At 39.2% G+C, this 17,479-nt stretch overlaps 1 protein-coding gene across 1 annotated transcript; it reads right to left on the bottom strand.

Moving 5' to 3' along the window:
* Nucleotides 1-1,549: 1,549 nt before the first annotated feature.
* LOC145775931 (uncharacterized) lies at nt 1,550-10,011 on the bottom strand. Its single transcript, XM_082587341.1, has 13 exons — nt 9,885-10,011; nt 9,300-9,456; nt 8,491-8,641; nt 8,102-8,185; nt 7,417-7,542; nt 7,089-7,247; nt 6,520-6,657; nt 5,724-5,851; nt 4,377-5,365; nt 3,579-3,737; nt 2,918-3,035; nt 2,255-2,364; nt 1,550-1,868 (listed from the first exon to the last, which is right to left on the bottom strand). Exons 1-13 carry the CDS (start codon nt 10,009-10,011, stop codon nt 1,600-1,602), a joined length of 2,715 nt encoding a protein of 904 aa, XP_082443467.1. The 3' UTR covers nt 1,550-1,599.
* Nucleotides 10,012-17,479: the final 7,468 nt, after the last annotated feature.

The raw sequence follows: 17,479 nt of genomic DNA, 5'->3' as shown, positions 1-17,479 counted from the left end.
AACTTGTGTGTCAACTCGAATAGCGCGTTGTGCAGGACATGGGGGACAAACGCTGTGTACGAAATTCTAGAATAAGCGGTGTTTGAATAGTGTCACAATCGAAGTCGTGTAGTGAACAGAAAAGTCCTGACAGAAAAATTTTGAGGGTAGAAACTTTTCATTCCATGGCTTTCCTTTACTCCCCCCCATAGCCAGGGCTTCGGAGCCGTGCATTATCAACGGAGCTGGAGCCAGTTATTTGAAAGATAGCTCCGGCTCCGATGTATTTCATAAGATGCTACTACTATTGGCTGAATTCACATAATTTAACAACAACCTTTTAAAACGCTAGATATTCCAAATTGAGCGTTCATCCATAAACCTCAGTTTTTGACGTTGTGGAGCCGGAGCAGTGGTATCAATGAGCTCTGGAACTAATTTATGATAAAAGAGAGCTCCGGAGCAATTTAACATTTACGCCTGCTCCATAGCCTACGATTCCAAATATGACGTCATCAACCTATTTTACGCAATATGAGCATTCCAACACAGTCCTGAGTGGTATTTGATTTTGAACAACCTCTAATCTCAACTGCAATGTTCATCTAACGTAGAAACTATTGAAGCATCATCAATGTGGTTCACCAGGAACCTCAGCTTGTGATCTGTGTACGGTTCTTCTAACTTAGGTCCGCTGAGAGGGTAACTTGGTCCCGGTAGCAGCATGGGCGCCGATCCCTATAGGACAGCAGGGACATGTCCCCACCATCTTTTTACATTATTTTTATAACGTAAAAGGGAAATAATTAACCGAATGTCACAATTTTATTCGTCAGACGTTTAAAATCTATTAAAAAGAGGGGACAACATTTTTGTTTTGTGCGAGGAAACCCCGACCTTAGTAGAAATGTTTTATTATGCGGAGTAATTTCTCATTCCACCAGCCAGCTCGTGTTCAGCTGAACGGTCATTTTCAACTTTGCGACGTGTCAAAACTTGGTTACGATCTACCATAACACAGCAACAGCTAAATCATGCAATGGTCTGCCATGTGCACAACAAAGTTTTAAATTCGGCAAACTTCTCCAAGGACTTCGTTTTTAATTCGCCGGAGACTCGTTGCCGAGTGGTTGGACGTCTGCTGTCCAATGCTGACAATTAAACTATATAGGCCTACCCTATACATCGCATTAGACTTGTAGCCTACCTACTGTAGGCCTAGGCTATTATTTGTTTGTTTGTCAGAACAGACCCCCGATCTTTCTAGCTCACTTCGCACGTCGCCCCTTTCTACCTTTCCTAGTAAATGTCCCCACCAATTTTAGAGAGCGATCGGCGCCCATGGGTAGCAGTGATAACGTCGGACACCAAAATACACTACATTCAAAGAATACGCAATGGCTTCATCAAGTTCTCGGGCCCTTGAAATCACCCAAAAGAACCCCTTGTCAACGATAGCCTACTGCTTCTAACGTTGATATAAACATGCACATTGCACACAGTGAAAATATGAAAGATGATATGATTTTTTATCGACAATGTCAAGGAAAGTTCATTTCTAAAAGCAGATGATCATGATAAAAAAAATAAATAAAAAAACCATTATAAATTTATCTGATTTTATAACGAAACAGTGCGCAAATCGTATATTCGACCTTGTATACAGTTTGCTTGTAAAACGACAAGCTTTTTCTCCCCACATGTGGCAATGGACTGTGGCTTTCTCAAATCTGGATCATTTGTTTTGTCCAAGACGTGATACAGAAACTTCCCTCGGAGATCGAAAGCACAGACTCTGTTGTTACTCTCATCTACAACCAACAAAATCTCGGCTTGGCCTTTTTTCGGCCAAATCGTTGCAATGGCCTCAGGATAATTGATGTTGTTTTCTGTTAAATAAATGCAAGAAATCGTAAGTTGGGTAATTGTTCTGGTAACTTTGGTTCACTTCCCAGGCCGGCAATACCAGACACGTTTGAAAGCTATGCCAATTATGTTCTTCCTTGAGTAAATCAAACATGATACTCCAGATTAATAAGCGTGGTTGCATGGTGAATCGTCTGCTGCATTGCAGAGTGGTGAGAGCACTGGTGAAGTGATCGAAAGGGCACTGGTTCTAAACCGCTCTTAAGCATGCAGCTGTGTCTTTAGAAAAATGTTTAATGGCCCTGATCACAAAAATTACAGTTTTGGGATTGTAGGATGTGAAGCAACGAAAATATTTAACAAAAACTTCTAACCCAATTACTTTAGTAATAAACATCATCAAGCAAACCTTTGGTGTCGCACTTGGCAATAAATTGGCCATTGCAGTCAAATATCTTCACAGCATGTGTATGTTGGTCGGATACAAGGATCTCATCTCTGGTGGTAGTGCAAACGTATCTATGACGTTACAAACGTTAGACTCAAACCAGGATCAATTTGAAAAAAAAAACAACAATCTCTAAAGTTCTTGCGAGCCGATATTTCATCTTCAGGGATTGATAGAACATGGAAGACAAAGTTAACTGGCGACTCGAATGTAGAAGAGGTAGACCTATTGTTATCACATACAAGATCAAGCAAGATCCATTAACCACCTAAACTTTGATATTTCTGAGACTTATTAAATGGTATAAATTTGCATGCTAGATGATCCGAATAAATCTTTCAAGAAGGATGTAGCTTATGCTCCGTTCGGGTTATTAGCGGGGATTTAGTTGTGGATTTCATGACCCACTTAAAGGATCCATTTTTATAATTCCTGCAGGAGCTTATGGAGTACAATCTGTTGCAACAAAATTTCTATAGCCTAGCCTACGTATATGTTTCTATAGCGGGCGCGACAGCTAAGCTAGCCTACTGTAAGTAGGCCTACTGCAGGCTGCTGTGACTTAATTATTTCCTAGTGCAGGCCTACTTTGTAATCAAACTGTTCAATATACAAACATATTACCTCGGGCATTTCAATTCATTATCCAGTTCTCCATAGCTTCCGAATTTCAACATTATGTGACCGCGCTTATGGAAAACAATTATTTGGTGCTTTCCCTGGTCAGCCACTATCACTCTTTCTGAATGCAATGATAGAAGTAGTAAGTGGTAATACAAATGTTGTGAATAAAAGAACAGCAAACATTCAGTTGTGTACAAAATAACGAATTTCGCTCACAACAATTGTTATATTTCCCTTAGGATTTTTTTAATCTTTGCATTCAATTATTGCAATATTGCTCGGCTGAAGCAAGACATTGTCTTCAACTCGGCTGTAACTATCGGACTCACAGAAAGGGGAAGTTTTATTATGGCAGGATACGCACAAGCCACATCTCAGGAAATCATTTCACCTGCACAAATTTAGACCAGACCGGGTAGGCTACCACTTCAATACTTTGAGACAACAATGTATGGCAACTTTTGTCTCTCGCACAAACCCGAGCACTCAAAAAAAGTCAGTGCTGCTTTCCTTAAATGTTTATGCTTCAACTTTTTTGCATTGTACAATTTTTGCCAACTTCGTTATTTATTCTAATTTTTTTTCAGAGTTTAAATCATTTAACAGCATTTGCTTAAATATTTATCATAATTTTTATCGAAAACGACATGCAACTTCAAACCTTGACTGTCGATTGCGATTCCATGGGCATCTGTCAACTCTTTGTGACCAAATAATGAAAGAAGGATTCCATCCATTGTCCACACAGTGACTAGATTGGTGAAGAGAACGTATACTTGACCCAATGGTGAGATGCTTATTCCTGTCGGTTTGACCTTGTCTGAAAATAAATGCTGAAAAATGAATGTTTTCGGAGTGTTGGATTCATCATTGTTTGCTTTGTGCCTTGTTTCGATCTTGAACACGTCACAACGGAACAAACTCTACTCTATGAAAGGAAGCGCGACATGGAACGAATGTTTCACATAAAAATATTTCGAAGCGAAATGAAGACAAAAAAGCTTTGCATTACAGCGAGATTTTGTTTTGATTGAGTGATTTGATGGAGCTCGAGTGCAGTCCGTCTCGAGTTAATAAAGAAACAATGTTGTCTCTATGGTATTTCAAAACGAAACAAATGATGCTCTTAATTGTGGACACGTATGGACACTAAATTTGAAATTAAACCGAGATAACAAATTTTGGTTAAAACGACGAAAACAATTTCTTTTATGTTGAAAAGTCCTTGTGTTCATGTTTGCCTTGATGCTTAAGAAATCCAGGAAAACGATGAGTTTAAGATGTAGCTGTGGTCGTTGCTTATTGACTGGAGTTAATAAACCATCGGCATAATAACGTTAAAATTACGAAGAATAACGTAATTAGTAGTGAGGATAACGTATGCAGCAAAGTATCGATGCAAACAAGTGTTAAGCCTAATAAGTTTTAATTCAAACTATGGCAGATTATCCATATTTACCTTGATTTGGGATGTTGACTTTAAATCGACTTTTGTAAAATCCTTCGGTGTTGAAGACAATGATCTGTTCTCCGTCTCCATCTAGCGCTAGCATTTTTTCGCTCGTCATAGCGACACCTTGTGGTGGACCTTGAAAATCGCGGTAACCTTGGCCTTTAGTTCCAAATACTCTCAAAATATTCGCTTTCAGTTGAGTTTGCAGCGTAGATGGGGGGAGAGGAGCTGATGATTTCTTCTTCTGCCTCACTGTTGGACTTTGGTTTTGATTATTACTTTTTGGAATGGGTTGCTGGCTCATTGGTTTGGGTGGTGGATCGGGTGCTGTTCTGAAAGGCGTTGGTTGGCTACGTCTACCAAGATCACTTTCGTTTGCTGGGGAACAGAGAGATAGTTGGCTTCCAGCGGAATAGAGTTTTGATCGCGGTCTGGCTTGTCGTTTGGTTCTAGATGGAGTTGTTGGGTAGTGGTTAGGAAGGACTTTCGTGATTGGCTTAGCTGGTACGGGGACGATTTGTTTCGTCACGCTTGCATCACAATGGTCTTCTGTTTCAATCCTTTGTGGCTTTACTGCCACGAGAGGCCTAGATGGTTTCAATGCTGGACTTGGTGGCTTTGGTGGAGACCTTGGTAGTGATAACTTTGCAGGGTTGTTCGTGCGCCTTCGTGGTGTTGGTACAGGTTTTGATGTGTTTGGGTCTTCCGGGATTTCCACGTACAAGACCTCATTGGTCATCGTGATCCCTGGATGCTTAATTGAAGAAGAGCAACATGGTTCGTTATGTGGAGAAGTTGTTCTAAAAGATATTTTTTCACTTTCAAATAGTTTTCCGTTTGTTTGCAAAACGTGCCTCAAAAGTGCCTCCTTTTCAGGCGACGTTGCATTGAAGACATTCAGCTTGAGGCCTAAATCTTTAGCGGTGGGAGCTTTTTGTTTTTCTAACAGTCCCATTCCTCTGTTTGCCTTGCCTTGTATATTCCCTGGTATAAATCTGCAAAAACCAATACTGGACTCACCATTCTAGCACATTCCAATTAAAGTATTTATGAACCGAGATAATATTAATCTTTCATATATTTTACAATCACTTTATTTGAAGTTTGGGTAACAAGTTACACTAATACGTCATGGGTTCGTTGATTTATTGTCCTCAGCGGTCATTAAACAAAAAGAAGAGTTAGTTTTATTGATTAAATTATTAAATCATTGCTATGTCCCGTCCATTTGTAATACTGTAAATATTTTTATTAAATTCCCTCCGAGATATTTCAAACTTGATTTACCGTAACTCTATCAAATCTATTTATAAGTCTCTTGCGATAAGAATTTTAATTAGAAACATAATTTACCTTATGCAGAGGTGATGTGAAAAGTTATTGGAAAACACGTTTTCGGATGTTCGTGCTGTTTTCTTCAATTCTTCAATTGTTTCTGACATTTTCTTTCTCAGTGATAAAACTTCGTTCAAAGATCCTTCCTGTGATAAAACTCAGTTGCACTTACTGAAAGTTGTGTATGAAAAGCTGAAACTTCTTATAAATTGCCATTTGGAAAGTTTGGTATTGCAACTAATCAACTATAGATGCCGATGTAGGAAATAGCTAATGCAGCCCACCTGCAGGGCGTCACTTTCTAGCCACATTATTCAATTAAAATGTTGATAGTTGATAGTTCTCAACAAAGATAATGCCAATTTGAACAAACGGTTTCTACATCTACTTAGGGGTGACATTCTAAGTAAAGTTGGCTTGGTTCCGTATTAGTACTTGGTTGGTTGGTTTTGAATCTTTATCCTCGGACTGACAAAGCCTTGATTGGCTATTCCTGGTAGTTTCGCATACTTGTAGAGGCTCTTGACACAGGGCCGGTTACCGAGATTGGCAGAATGAAGTTTCCGATTGTTGAAGTGTTGTTGTCGGGGAATTGTTCCATTCATTAAGTGCCGCTGAATGGAGAGTAGTCCTGAAATACGTTGCTCAAGCGCACACCCCGAGAGTCGAACCAGCGCCGCGTGATCTTGAACCGGGCGCGTAACCACTGAGCTAACGGTACGGGTACTTGCATACCATGCTTCCAAGCTAAAGCATTCTAGGCGTCAAAAAAGCGTTTGTTTTGTCAAGCAAGATCTCGACGTGGAAAGCTTACCTGAAGAACGTGATTGGATAATTGCGTGCAGTTGATCATGCAGTTCAGTTGCATCTCAAGGTGGTCTTTGGCCATGGTGAGGTGGGAGAATTTATTTGCTTGGGTTTCTTCCAATTCCCTCAGTAGCTCGGTTCTTTTCTGCGGAGAATCTTGTGTAGATGTAATGTGTAACAGCAAGGAGTGAAAATGCCGTAGAAATAGTGGCGTAATGCATTACTAGAAACTTGTCAGAGGTCGCCAAGCCTAAGTGGAAGAAAACCATTGGCCATATTTTCTATGGTAACTAATGATTCTTGTTTGTAAGAGAAACCAAAGAGCTTTAAGTTAAGCATTCTGAGAGAGGGTTCACCCATTGTAGGCTACTCTATCAGTTACGCCCAAGTTGAACAGCGGTTTTATGAAAAGCAGACTTGCAGGTTGTGTGGATTTACTTGATAATTAAATGTGACTTCAATTTTTCAGCTGCTAAAAAATTATTTCTTTATCAAGCAAACTTAAGAGTTTGAATTAGGGATGGTAGAAGTAGTACTGTCCCTAGTTTGAATAAATAAATTCAAAGAACTATTCACTTGTTTAATCGCCGCTATGAAGTCTTCAGCTAAGGTTTCAATATCTTGTTCAATCTGGGCAAACATATTTCTCTCTTCCTCTTCCATCTTTAACAACACTTCCAAGGACTTCCGAGACAAATCAACGCTGTTCTCCATTTCATTTTGGATCTTCCCAACCTGTTGAACGCTTTGGTAAGTCCATGCTGAATGAATTGTTTTAACTGTTTTAGTGGTTCATGTGAGCTCAGCTTATTATGTTTCAACAAAGCGCTTATAGCGCAACAGAGCAATAACTTTACTAGTTAAAAATGTTGATCAATCTTGTTTAGTTAGTTCGATCACTGACCTCCCTCCGAATGCGCTCCATTGCGCTATCTACCGGAACGAGGAAATGTCCTTGATGATCTTCCACTATGCAATCTCTGCATGCCAGGATATCGCAATCCGAGCAGTATTTTTCCAATTTCAGATTCTGTGCACACAAACGGCGATTAGTGAAGTGCTGCCACTGATTTTGCACCAACAAAGTCAAACAAATTGACCGGCGAAGTCTTGGCTACATTTAGTTGAGTTCAAGTTTATAAACTTATCTGCTTGTTTTTACTCCACTAGGCCTACTGCGCTATTAGATACTGTGGTTGTATTTTCTTATGCGACGATTGTACATATCAAGTAATTTTAGTTGCAAAGTGACATTGACGTAATTCTACTTGTTGCTACATTTTGAAAATTAACAAAAATGCCTAAAAATGAACGCATTTTAAGACCAAACTCTGAACTGTTAACCAGGGCCTGCGTCAGAGGTTCAAAGCCTTTACAAATATGCGAAGCTGCCAGGTTTAAACTTCAAAATTAAGCTTTTCGAACAAGAAAGTTTCTCAGACCAGTTAAAGATCGTCAGGATGCAAAGTTAATAAAATTAAAAATTCTATGGCTAGACAAGCTTTACTCTTGTGCATTTTGTAGTTTAATCTTCACGAAAAATCTGACCTTAAAATAAAAAACATTTGACTTGATTAAATGAAACTCACCTGATGTGAACTACATCTGGTCATTTCTTGAATCTGAATCTTTGCTTTGTGCTTTCCAGCTTCAATTTCTTGTAGCGGCACCACCTACGCAGCAACATGCGCAATTATACACAGTCATCGTCAAAACTTTATAAGTGAGGTGAGAACCATACAATATTTCATTGATACCTCACCAAAATTTTTAAAAGCAACAGTTTAATACGAATTTATCACAAATGAACATAAAAATATTAATCTCTACCTTCGTGCCTTTACGTAAAAGCACAAACTTGAAACTACAACGACAGCTTAACATATGCATAATACAAATATTACATATGGTATACATGCCTGCGTACAGCCGCAGACACACAAAAGATTGTCAGAGAGATTGGAAATCTAGAACTTACCTCGTGATTTTTGGTAAGTTTTGTTCTGCTGTGGAAAGCCGCACAATCAGCACACAAAGGATCCAAGCACTCGATGCATTGATACGTGGCCATTGTGGATTCATTTTGTGGACAAGTCTGACACTTTTCGGTGCCTTCAGTTGCTTCATCTCTGCAAAGTTTGAGTTGTTTAAAGTTTGGTACATCGCAAGTGAACTGGTGAACCACCTTTTCAATTGTTTGTACTTATGAGATTTAACAAACATAATTTCACAGATTCGTAGGCATCTGAGGGAATTTACATTGAACTGCTATGCTACTATACCAGAGGTAGGAAGTAGCGAGCTACTTTTGTAGCGCGGCTACTAGCGTTTTATATAGCGTTTTATCCGTTGGAAAAGACGTACTGAAGCGGGCAGGAATCAGCGACTCGCATTTTGAAAGGCTCGTGTTTTTGAAAGATGCGTAGCAATAAATTTCACCTAGAATGTGTTTTCCGTTACGATGTTGAAATGGCAGTGTAGGCTAAAGGAATGATATGATTCTGTCATAAAAGTCATTTTGACGTCACAAAGTGCTGTGTCAGTTTAAGAGAAAAGTAGCGGTAGCGCGCGCTACTTTAGCCCGAGTAGCGGTAGCTCGCTACTTTTAAAGTAGCTGATGCCCACCTCTGATATATTATAACTTATGCTCGGCAGTAATCACAGCCTGCCTTAAAGAAACTATTGCCACTATTAAGCTTCTCAAACTTCAAAGCTAACGGATGAATGAAACGCATGATATTCACATGTTTCATTCATCCGTCATTAAACAAAATGCTTTTTACTCACTTGACATGAGTTTTTCTCCAATCAACCATCATCTCCATGATGTTTGTCAAGACAAAGTTATTTTTCAAACCTTCCACTCCTTTAAGACCAAGCACAGTACGTTGACGACAAACAGGACACAGAACGTAAGACCCTTGTGCTGTCTTTTCACATGATTCTGCAATTAGCAAAACTCTTGAAAAATCTACAAAAGCAGTGGTTCTAAACCAGAGGGCACGGCAAAAGGGTGTTTAATTTCCTGTTGTCTTATAAAGCAATGACCTGCTAGCTGTAAAATATTTCGTTTCGACCTAAAATTATTTGTCTTGATTTCGTTTCGGAGCAAAAATCTTTAAGAAGGATTTCGTTGTGTTTCGACTTGAAAAAGTTCGTTTCGAACAGCCCTAGTAATAATGTGATGACATCCTAAACCTAAGATAAGTTAAAAATGAGCCCTGTCGCTAAAAGACCCTAAGCAGTTGTAGAGCAGCAATAAATAAAACCATAACACTATTATTAGTGAAAGAATCGTATATCCCTTTAGCTTTTTAAGAACTTGGGTAGGGACTTAAGTTACTAGGCTACTACTCGCATAACGTTACTAACCTAAACATTTCACGCAGAAAGTATGTTGGCATGACAACACCTTTGGAGCTTCGAATGGTTCCATGCAAATCTGGCAGGTCAAGTAGTCCTCGTTGATTTGGAAAAGAAGAGCTGAGGAACACGCCATAACGTATACTTCAATTAAGCCTTGTTCAACTATACACACTGATCTCAAAACATATCATTCCATGCTTTATACATAGTAAGTCTGCGGTGCAGTTCATTGAAATCTGCACATAATAACTTTGCAACTAAAAACAAAAATATAATTGCAGTCTCCGCTTTATAATTTGTGATATATATAGTTGTGTTACTTTTATGCTAAAGCAACGACTGTACCATTGGCTGACTTCATCAACTTATTGTGGCAGCCTTACTGCCTGCCTACCACCTTTCTGTCGTAACACTAGATAAGTGCTAGTCAATCTAAATTAAGCTAGCAGATCCACGTTTGTTTACATTGATTCAACGTCTTTCGAATAAGGAGTGCTTTGCTAGGAATCTGTTATCTCTTTGCTGAAATTGTTTTCAGCAAGTTCGCTTAATTCTGTATTCACTGCCCAGGTCCATCTCAACTTGATTTCAAAACAAGGCCTGTATTGTTGATTTCTATCCATCAAACATATCACATGCAAACATGAAACGAAAAACAGTAAGTTTGCAGTATAGCCTGTTTTAGCGTGTGACGTCATAAGTCATGCCTGAAGGCAAGCCGACATGTGACCACAAATGGTGTCGTCACAGAGCACAGACGTGACGACATAATGGCTTGCGTTGCTAAATATGCTTATTAATGGACGAAAATTCATAACATGAACTTTTGTTCAAAGAATTTCAAAAATTGCAATTTTTGTTCATTCAGCTACTGATGAAGCCTAACAAGTCCTTAAAGCCGCAAAGTCTTGAATCAGTGCAACTGTTTTTTTTTTACTTTGTTCAAATGTCATTACAATGATAACGAATTAATTCAAAAATACCACCTTTTTGTGACCAAGAATTATGAATGCCTCTCTGAAATAAAGAGCATTTCTCCACAAAAAAGAAGAAACAAAAAAGAGGTGTTTTTTAACAGCAAAGCATTTGTATATTATCATTAAATCACAATGATGTTACACAAACAAATAACTTTAACACGAACAAGAGGGAATAGAACGAAACAGATACAAACACTCTGCATCTGGATACACGCACACAGGGGGTTTGCTTGAGTTCTATTGTTTGTGTCAAGTAACTGATGTCACTACAATGTTAGAATCTCTACAACCCAGGCAAGGTATTGGGGTCAATTGTCGCTTTTCAAAGTAAATTATAGTATTGCGTCAACTACGGTAAAGAAACCCAGGCTAGCGGCATGTCGGTCTGGTATTGCTAATATATGTTATCAATGTAAAAATGTTAAAGACACTTGCTTCTAATGAAATCCATCTCACTGCACTACGAACTCTATTCATTAAGTCGCTAAAGCGATGTAACAATATATTGTCGGTACCCGGTCAATTGGTCGAAAGACATTTGGTCGACAGTCATTTGGTCGACAGACATTTGGTCGACAGGACGTTTGGTCGACAGACAATTGGTCGACAGGACATTTGGTCGACAGACATTTGGTCGACAGGACATTTGGTCGACAGACATTTGGTCGACAGGACGTTTGGTCGACAGACATTTGGTCGACAGGACATTTGGTCGACAGGACATTTGGTCGAAAGAACGATTCATTTTAGGGTTAACTAACCCTAACCTAACCCTAATCCTAACCCTAACATTAACCCTAACCTAACCCTAACTCTAACCCAAATGTCCTGTCGACCAAATGTCTTGTCGACCAAATGTCTTGTCGACCAAATGTCTGTCGACCAAATGTCTTGTCGACCAAATGTCTGTCGACCAAATGTCTTGTCGACCAAATGTCTTGTCGACCAAATGTCCTGTCGACCAAATGTCTGTCGACCAATTGTCTGTCGACCAAACGTCCTGTCGACCAAATGTCTGTCGACCAATTGACTGTCGACCAAATGTCTTTCGACCAATCGACCGGCCACCATATTGTCGTACCTTGCACATACCTCTTGTTTCAAATAACTTTGCATAAAGCTTTCCTTAAACTTTCCTGGGATTGTTGCTGCTGCTTACCGCTCTGGGACTTGTGAAATTGACTTTTGCAACCCTCCTTTCAGCCAGCAGTTATTGCATCATAAATGAAACCGGTATTTGTGTTATTGCAAGTCTGTCGAATCGATTGCCTCTCAAACTGCAACCAGCTTACATCATCTCAGCTGACATACATCTCAGCTGACAATTTTTCTTTTAGCATTGTTTAAAAGATCTTGTGACGTTTAAACGATGTAAAAATGAGCTATTGCCATTTGAAATTTCTAACGGATTTTCTGCTGTTGTCTACTTTCGAGCCAGAAAATTGATGCTTTTTACATCTGACGTTTGCAGTTCAATCAATCAATCAATGGTTTATTTGTCAGTAACAGGAACATAGGTACATGTTTGAAATATGCAATCAATACTAATTTACTCCCACAGGTGGTGAGATCCACAGGTGGTGAGATTATCTCGCATTTACGCACAAAACCTTGACATTGAGTGACGGCAAATATACTGCAATGTATACGGCGTAGCATCACAGCCTGTTACGTCTATCTTCTTGTATGTTCTCTATCACTCGCTTATCTATGCTACAAGTTACAAACTCATCTTCATAAAGTGGATCAGTCGTCCACGCATATGTGGTGTCTTCGTCATTGGCTTCCGCAGTGGCGTACGCAGGAATTTTTCATGGACGGAGGTTGAAAAAAATTCATAAGACCATTCTAATCGTAACCAACATTTAGTTCACGGCTGAAACGAAAGTGAGCCTATGACAGGTCACTAAACGTACACCTGTCAACATGGGCTCCGTTAGAGGGGGGCCGGGGGGGTGATTACCCCCCACCAATCGGAGTGGGGGGTAACTAATGCAAAATTACCCCCCCACTAATGTAGAGATAAAAATTTCATTTTTAATATATTTTTTACTTTTGTGTTTTATTTTTATGTTTTTATTTTTTTTGCACAACTTTTGAGGCTTTTGCTTGGAAACTCCGACTCGCAAGACAACGCCAAGTCATCTATATGGCAAAACTATGAATCCTGTCAAAAATACACGCATCGCAATGCGCTGTGTGTGACGTCATAGTTTCTCACTGCTGCAAACTGTTTAATTTCGCTTTTACCACTCACGAACGAAACCCACTGCAGTTGCACTGTTTCAATGTCTTTATACTTTTGTTTGTTGTAAAAGTTAATGCATTTTAGCTTTTATATTTTTTTTTGTGAATTGAATGTAGGCCTAGACCAGGGGTGCACAACCTTTTTGCTATTGCCGGCTGCATTCAGAGTAATTCTACAAAGCACGGCCGCTAGTGAGTTTTAAATGATTTTTTTTTAATTTGCGTTATTAAAGAGAAGAATTTATTCGTTAATATCTACTAAACTTATCATACTTATACCTAATAGCGCCATAACACTTTTTGAAATGAATTTATTCCGTCTGCGACATTGCAACAAGTGACTCCCTTGATTTTGCATACGAGCAGATAAAATTGCTAAGTTGAGAACCTCTCGAGATACAGTCTTAGTTGAGACTCCAGGTTTCCGTCCAACAATCGCGTTCGGTAGGCTACTCGTTTTTCAGGTAGACTACTTCATTTGTGAAAAGGCAGACTCGCACACGTAGCCTAAGGGCTTCCGAAAAGAACAAGTGTTTCTCTTGCCAATTCTCGCAACATTGGATAATCAAGTGCACTTTTCCACATTTTCGACACAGATTTTCCTCGACTTGCCTAATTTTGCGTAATTGTGTGACGTATGACGACGAAAATGCTGCTTTGCATAATCTCCTTTAACAGTTTTAACTACTTGACTGCATATTAGACACATCATAGTATGCGCTGTCGCCTCGATCATGAAATGATCCAACTCCCATTTGGAACTGAATAGTGAGTAAATACCCGTTTCTCCTCTGCTAGTGTTCTTTTTCTTTTTAAGGACATAATGCAATGTAGGCTAATGTTACAATGAAATTGGGTCGAGGAAAAGTTTTGTCTCTAAACGATTTTAATAATACAGTCTAGCCTACAAAAACTTACGATGAAAATGTTTTTCAAGCTCTAAAATTTGAAGGTACCCAGTGGTTCTAGATATCCTTGTAGCCTATAATATTTAAAATACATTTCATTTTTTTAATGAAATAATTTTTTCATTTCAACAATAGGACACGGTCGCCAACACATGCTTATGAAATTAGGCTACGTGTTAACGGCCGCATAATTATTCATCGACGCCGCATGCGGCCATACGGCCGCAGGTTAAACACCGTTGGCCTAGACCCTAGATGCCGAAACTTTTCCTTTCACTGTGGATGTTATGGCACAGGTTATCGTGTTGTATTCATGCAATTGTAAATTAAGTTATAGAAAGCTTGGACCTTAACGCTTTTGATCTTTTAAATCTAACCATTTAGCGTCTGAAGCGCAAAGTTTGGAAGACTTGAGCCAAGGAAGAATACAGAGAGGAATTTTTGCGTAGGCCTACGTCTCCTCTTCCAGTCAAATTTGTCTAAAAACCTCAAAAAATGTGGCAAATATTAAAGAGCTTTTGCTCGCGATTTTAGATTTGTTGAAAATAATTTTTCGACTTTAAATCGTGCTGAAAGGCAAAAATTTTGCGCCTTCGGCGCGAAATATGCCGCCTAAGACGCTGTATAAGAAACTGAAGCTTTCAGTAATGCGAAGGAGGGTCTGGGAAGCGACCTCCCAGAAGTATATGTGATGCGATAATCCAATAAGCCCCCTGTCGATGTCAAAACATCGTTCCCGCTCTGCTTAAATTACCCCCCCACTCTCAGGAAGTGTCCGGAGCCCCTGCCTGTCATTGTGCTACTGATTAGGGCTACCAGATGGTCGAGAAAGCTTGACGAACATTAGCGTACGGCACGCTTTTTTGTTGTTAAAAATTTGTTGGTTAATGCAAAGCCAAATATGCAATGTAAATCGTGAATGCTATCCACTGTCGATTCAGAATTTGGCTGTTTTTCTTGTGGAGTACGAAGACGTTTTTCGTTTGAGTTACGTTAAGATTGCATTTGGTAGCATAAGAGTTTAAATTACTCGTTGCAGTGCATTGCTTTTACTTTGGGACAGAAAAAGTGGGTTAAAGATGATAACAATCCCTACAAACCTTGTGATTAAATATTCATCATCATCATCATCCGTTCAGTCGTTTACGACTCTCGGTCACTCTATACGTCATCTTTCTCCACATCTCTCGATCCCACGCAGCCTCCTTCAATTCATGCACTCCCATACCACTGTCATTTACAATCGCGTCAAGCCATCTTGTTTTTGGGCGCCCCCTTCCTCTTCCTCCGCTCACCAAACCAAGCATGATGTCTTTTTCCTTTGATTTGCTTCTCATTATGTGGCCAAAATATGAAAGTTTCTGCCTGACGATTCTAGCTTCTAGGGATATGTCCGGTTTAATTTGTTCAAGAATTTTCTCATTTGTTATTTTGGCTGTCCAAGAAACACGCAGTAACCTTCTCCAACACCACAATTCAAATGCGTCAATCTTTCTTCTGTCTGTTTTGTTCATTGTCCATGTTTCGCATCCGTAAGTTGCAATTGGGAATATTATAGTTTTGATCAGCTTCTTTTTTGTTTCTAATTTTATATCCTTGCTCTTCCAAATGCTATTCATTCCAACAAATGCATTTCTTCCCAGCGCTATTCTTCTCCTTATCTCTGGTGAGTTATTAGAATCCCAGCTTATTTTTGAGCCTAGAAATATGAATTCATTCACTGTTTCAATTTCTTGATTTTCGATCTTGATGTTTATGTTATCTGCTTTACCAGTTGTTATAATTTTTGTTTTTTTGATGTTGAGTTTCAATCCAGCCCTTTCACTTTCCTTTTTCACTTTGATGATTAAGTCTTTAAGATCTTGTGCGTTCTCGGCCAAAAGGGTAGTGTCATCTGCAACTGATTAAATATTACTTATTTATTAAACAAAATAAAATTTTGAAATAAGTTGTTTCTTGTTTGAAACACCTCTGAGTGAAGCAGTCAGTTTATCTTAAAACAGGGGTGTGCAACGTGCAGCCCGCGGGCCAAATGCGGCCCGCGAAGAAAAATTATGTGGCCCGCGAAGATGTGCCAATTTTGAATTGTGTGCAGCCCGCGAAACGTGTTTATAATTTAGTTTAGTCTGGTACGTGTGAACAATTCATTGTGGAGTGGATTATTGCAGATTTCGCACCTTCTGTTAACCATTTTAGAAGTCTCCCACCGGCCACCGCTAATCCATTGTATTTAATTATTTGGAACGTAAAAATGTATGGTCACATAAAAGGCATTATGAACAAAGTACGACTTTGGAAAGCTCACGTACAGACAGGAAATCTTTTCCACTTTCCAACTTTAAGAGACTATGGAATGCATCCTGAGAAGAAAACTGAATTTGCTGACCAACTTGAAAAATTGTTGTATGAATTTTTGGCTCGTTTCAAGGACTTCAAATCTCATGAACATTTGTTTGGTATATTCGCTTCGCCATTCAACACAGACATTAACAAAGCACCAGACGATATAACTTGAACTGATTGATCTTCAAGAGAAAACGGATTTGAAAGCAAAGTATTTAGAAATGAATCTTGGCGATTTTTACCGAAAGCATTTCAACTAAGATGACTTTCCACATTTGAAAAATCCATGGCTTCAAAAATGGCACTTTTTGGCTCAACGTATTTGTGCGAACATTTTTTTCTAAAACATGCGTCATAAAAGCTCCCTATTGATCGGTTCTGACAGACGAACACTTGGAAAATGGACTTCGAATTGCGATCATTATAGTAAAGTATTAAAGTAAAGTATAGTATCCATTAAAGTAAATTTGGAAAAAGCCGTCTGGAAAAGAAGCCAGCTGCAAAGTTCTCACTGAGCTCGTTTAAAAACGGTGTGACAATAAATTTGAATAGCAGTTTTCTTCAGAAATGTATGCGTCCTAACTTATTATTTCTGGAAGGAGATAACCCCTAATATAAGAATAATATGAATAACAAAAAAACTACTCTTTTGTGCCTGCAACTACCAGAAATCATATGTTAAATAAACGTGCGGCCCGCGGTTTCACCCAGTTATTTATATCTGGCCCTCCTGTAATAAAGGTTGCACACCCCTGTCTTAAAATAAACAATTTTTACGCAATCCCACGCATTTTTGTCTTGACGCTTTCAGAGATATCTAGAACAACTTAAAGATATCCCTGTATTCTCCCCATACGATTCTCCCCCTTCTAACAGAGATAGGGTTTCGAAGTCACATCAATCATAAATTGTGGTGTCTTATATATCCCTCCCCAGTTTTCAGTTATGCCAGCACTCTCCATCCCTCCTGGAGCAGACCTCTCAAGAAAGGCATGGGTCACATTGAACAGGATCAGATGTGACGTTGGCTGTACTGGAGCTAATTTGTTTAGGTGGGGGTTGCATAATTCGCCGATATGTGTCTGCGGAGCGGTAGAACAAACAATGCAACACATAGCCTACT

The sequence above is a fragment of the Aplidium turbinatum genome, chromosome 8 (genome assembly GCF_918807975.1).
Source record: "Aplidium turbinatum chromosome 8, kaAplTurb1.1, whole genome shotgun sequence".
Taxonomy (NCBI): Eukaryota; Metazoa; Chordata; class Ascidiacea; order Aplousobranchia; family Polyclinidae; genus Aplidium; species Aplidium turbinatum.
The sequence above is the reverse complement of the archived record's forward strand: the minus strand, read 5'-3'. Positions and strand labels throughout refer to the sequence as shown.

Coding starts and splice junctions, on each gene's coding strand:
- LOC145775931 (XM_082587341.1), bottom strand. CDS start 10,011: ATGGCGTGTTCCTCAGCTCTTCTTTTCCAAATCAACGAGGACTACTTG. Junction 7,543..8,101: donor CCAGATGTAGTTCACATCAG/GTGAGTTTCATT, acceptor TTGTGTGCACAG/AATCTGAAATTGGAAAAATA. Junction 2,365..2,917: donor AATGAATTGAAATGCCCGAG/GTAATATGTTTG, acceptor GTAACGTCATAG/ATACGTTTGCACTACCACCA.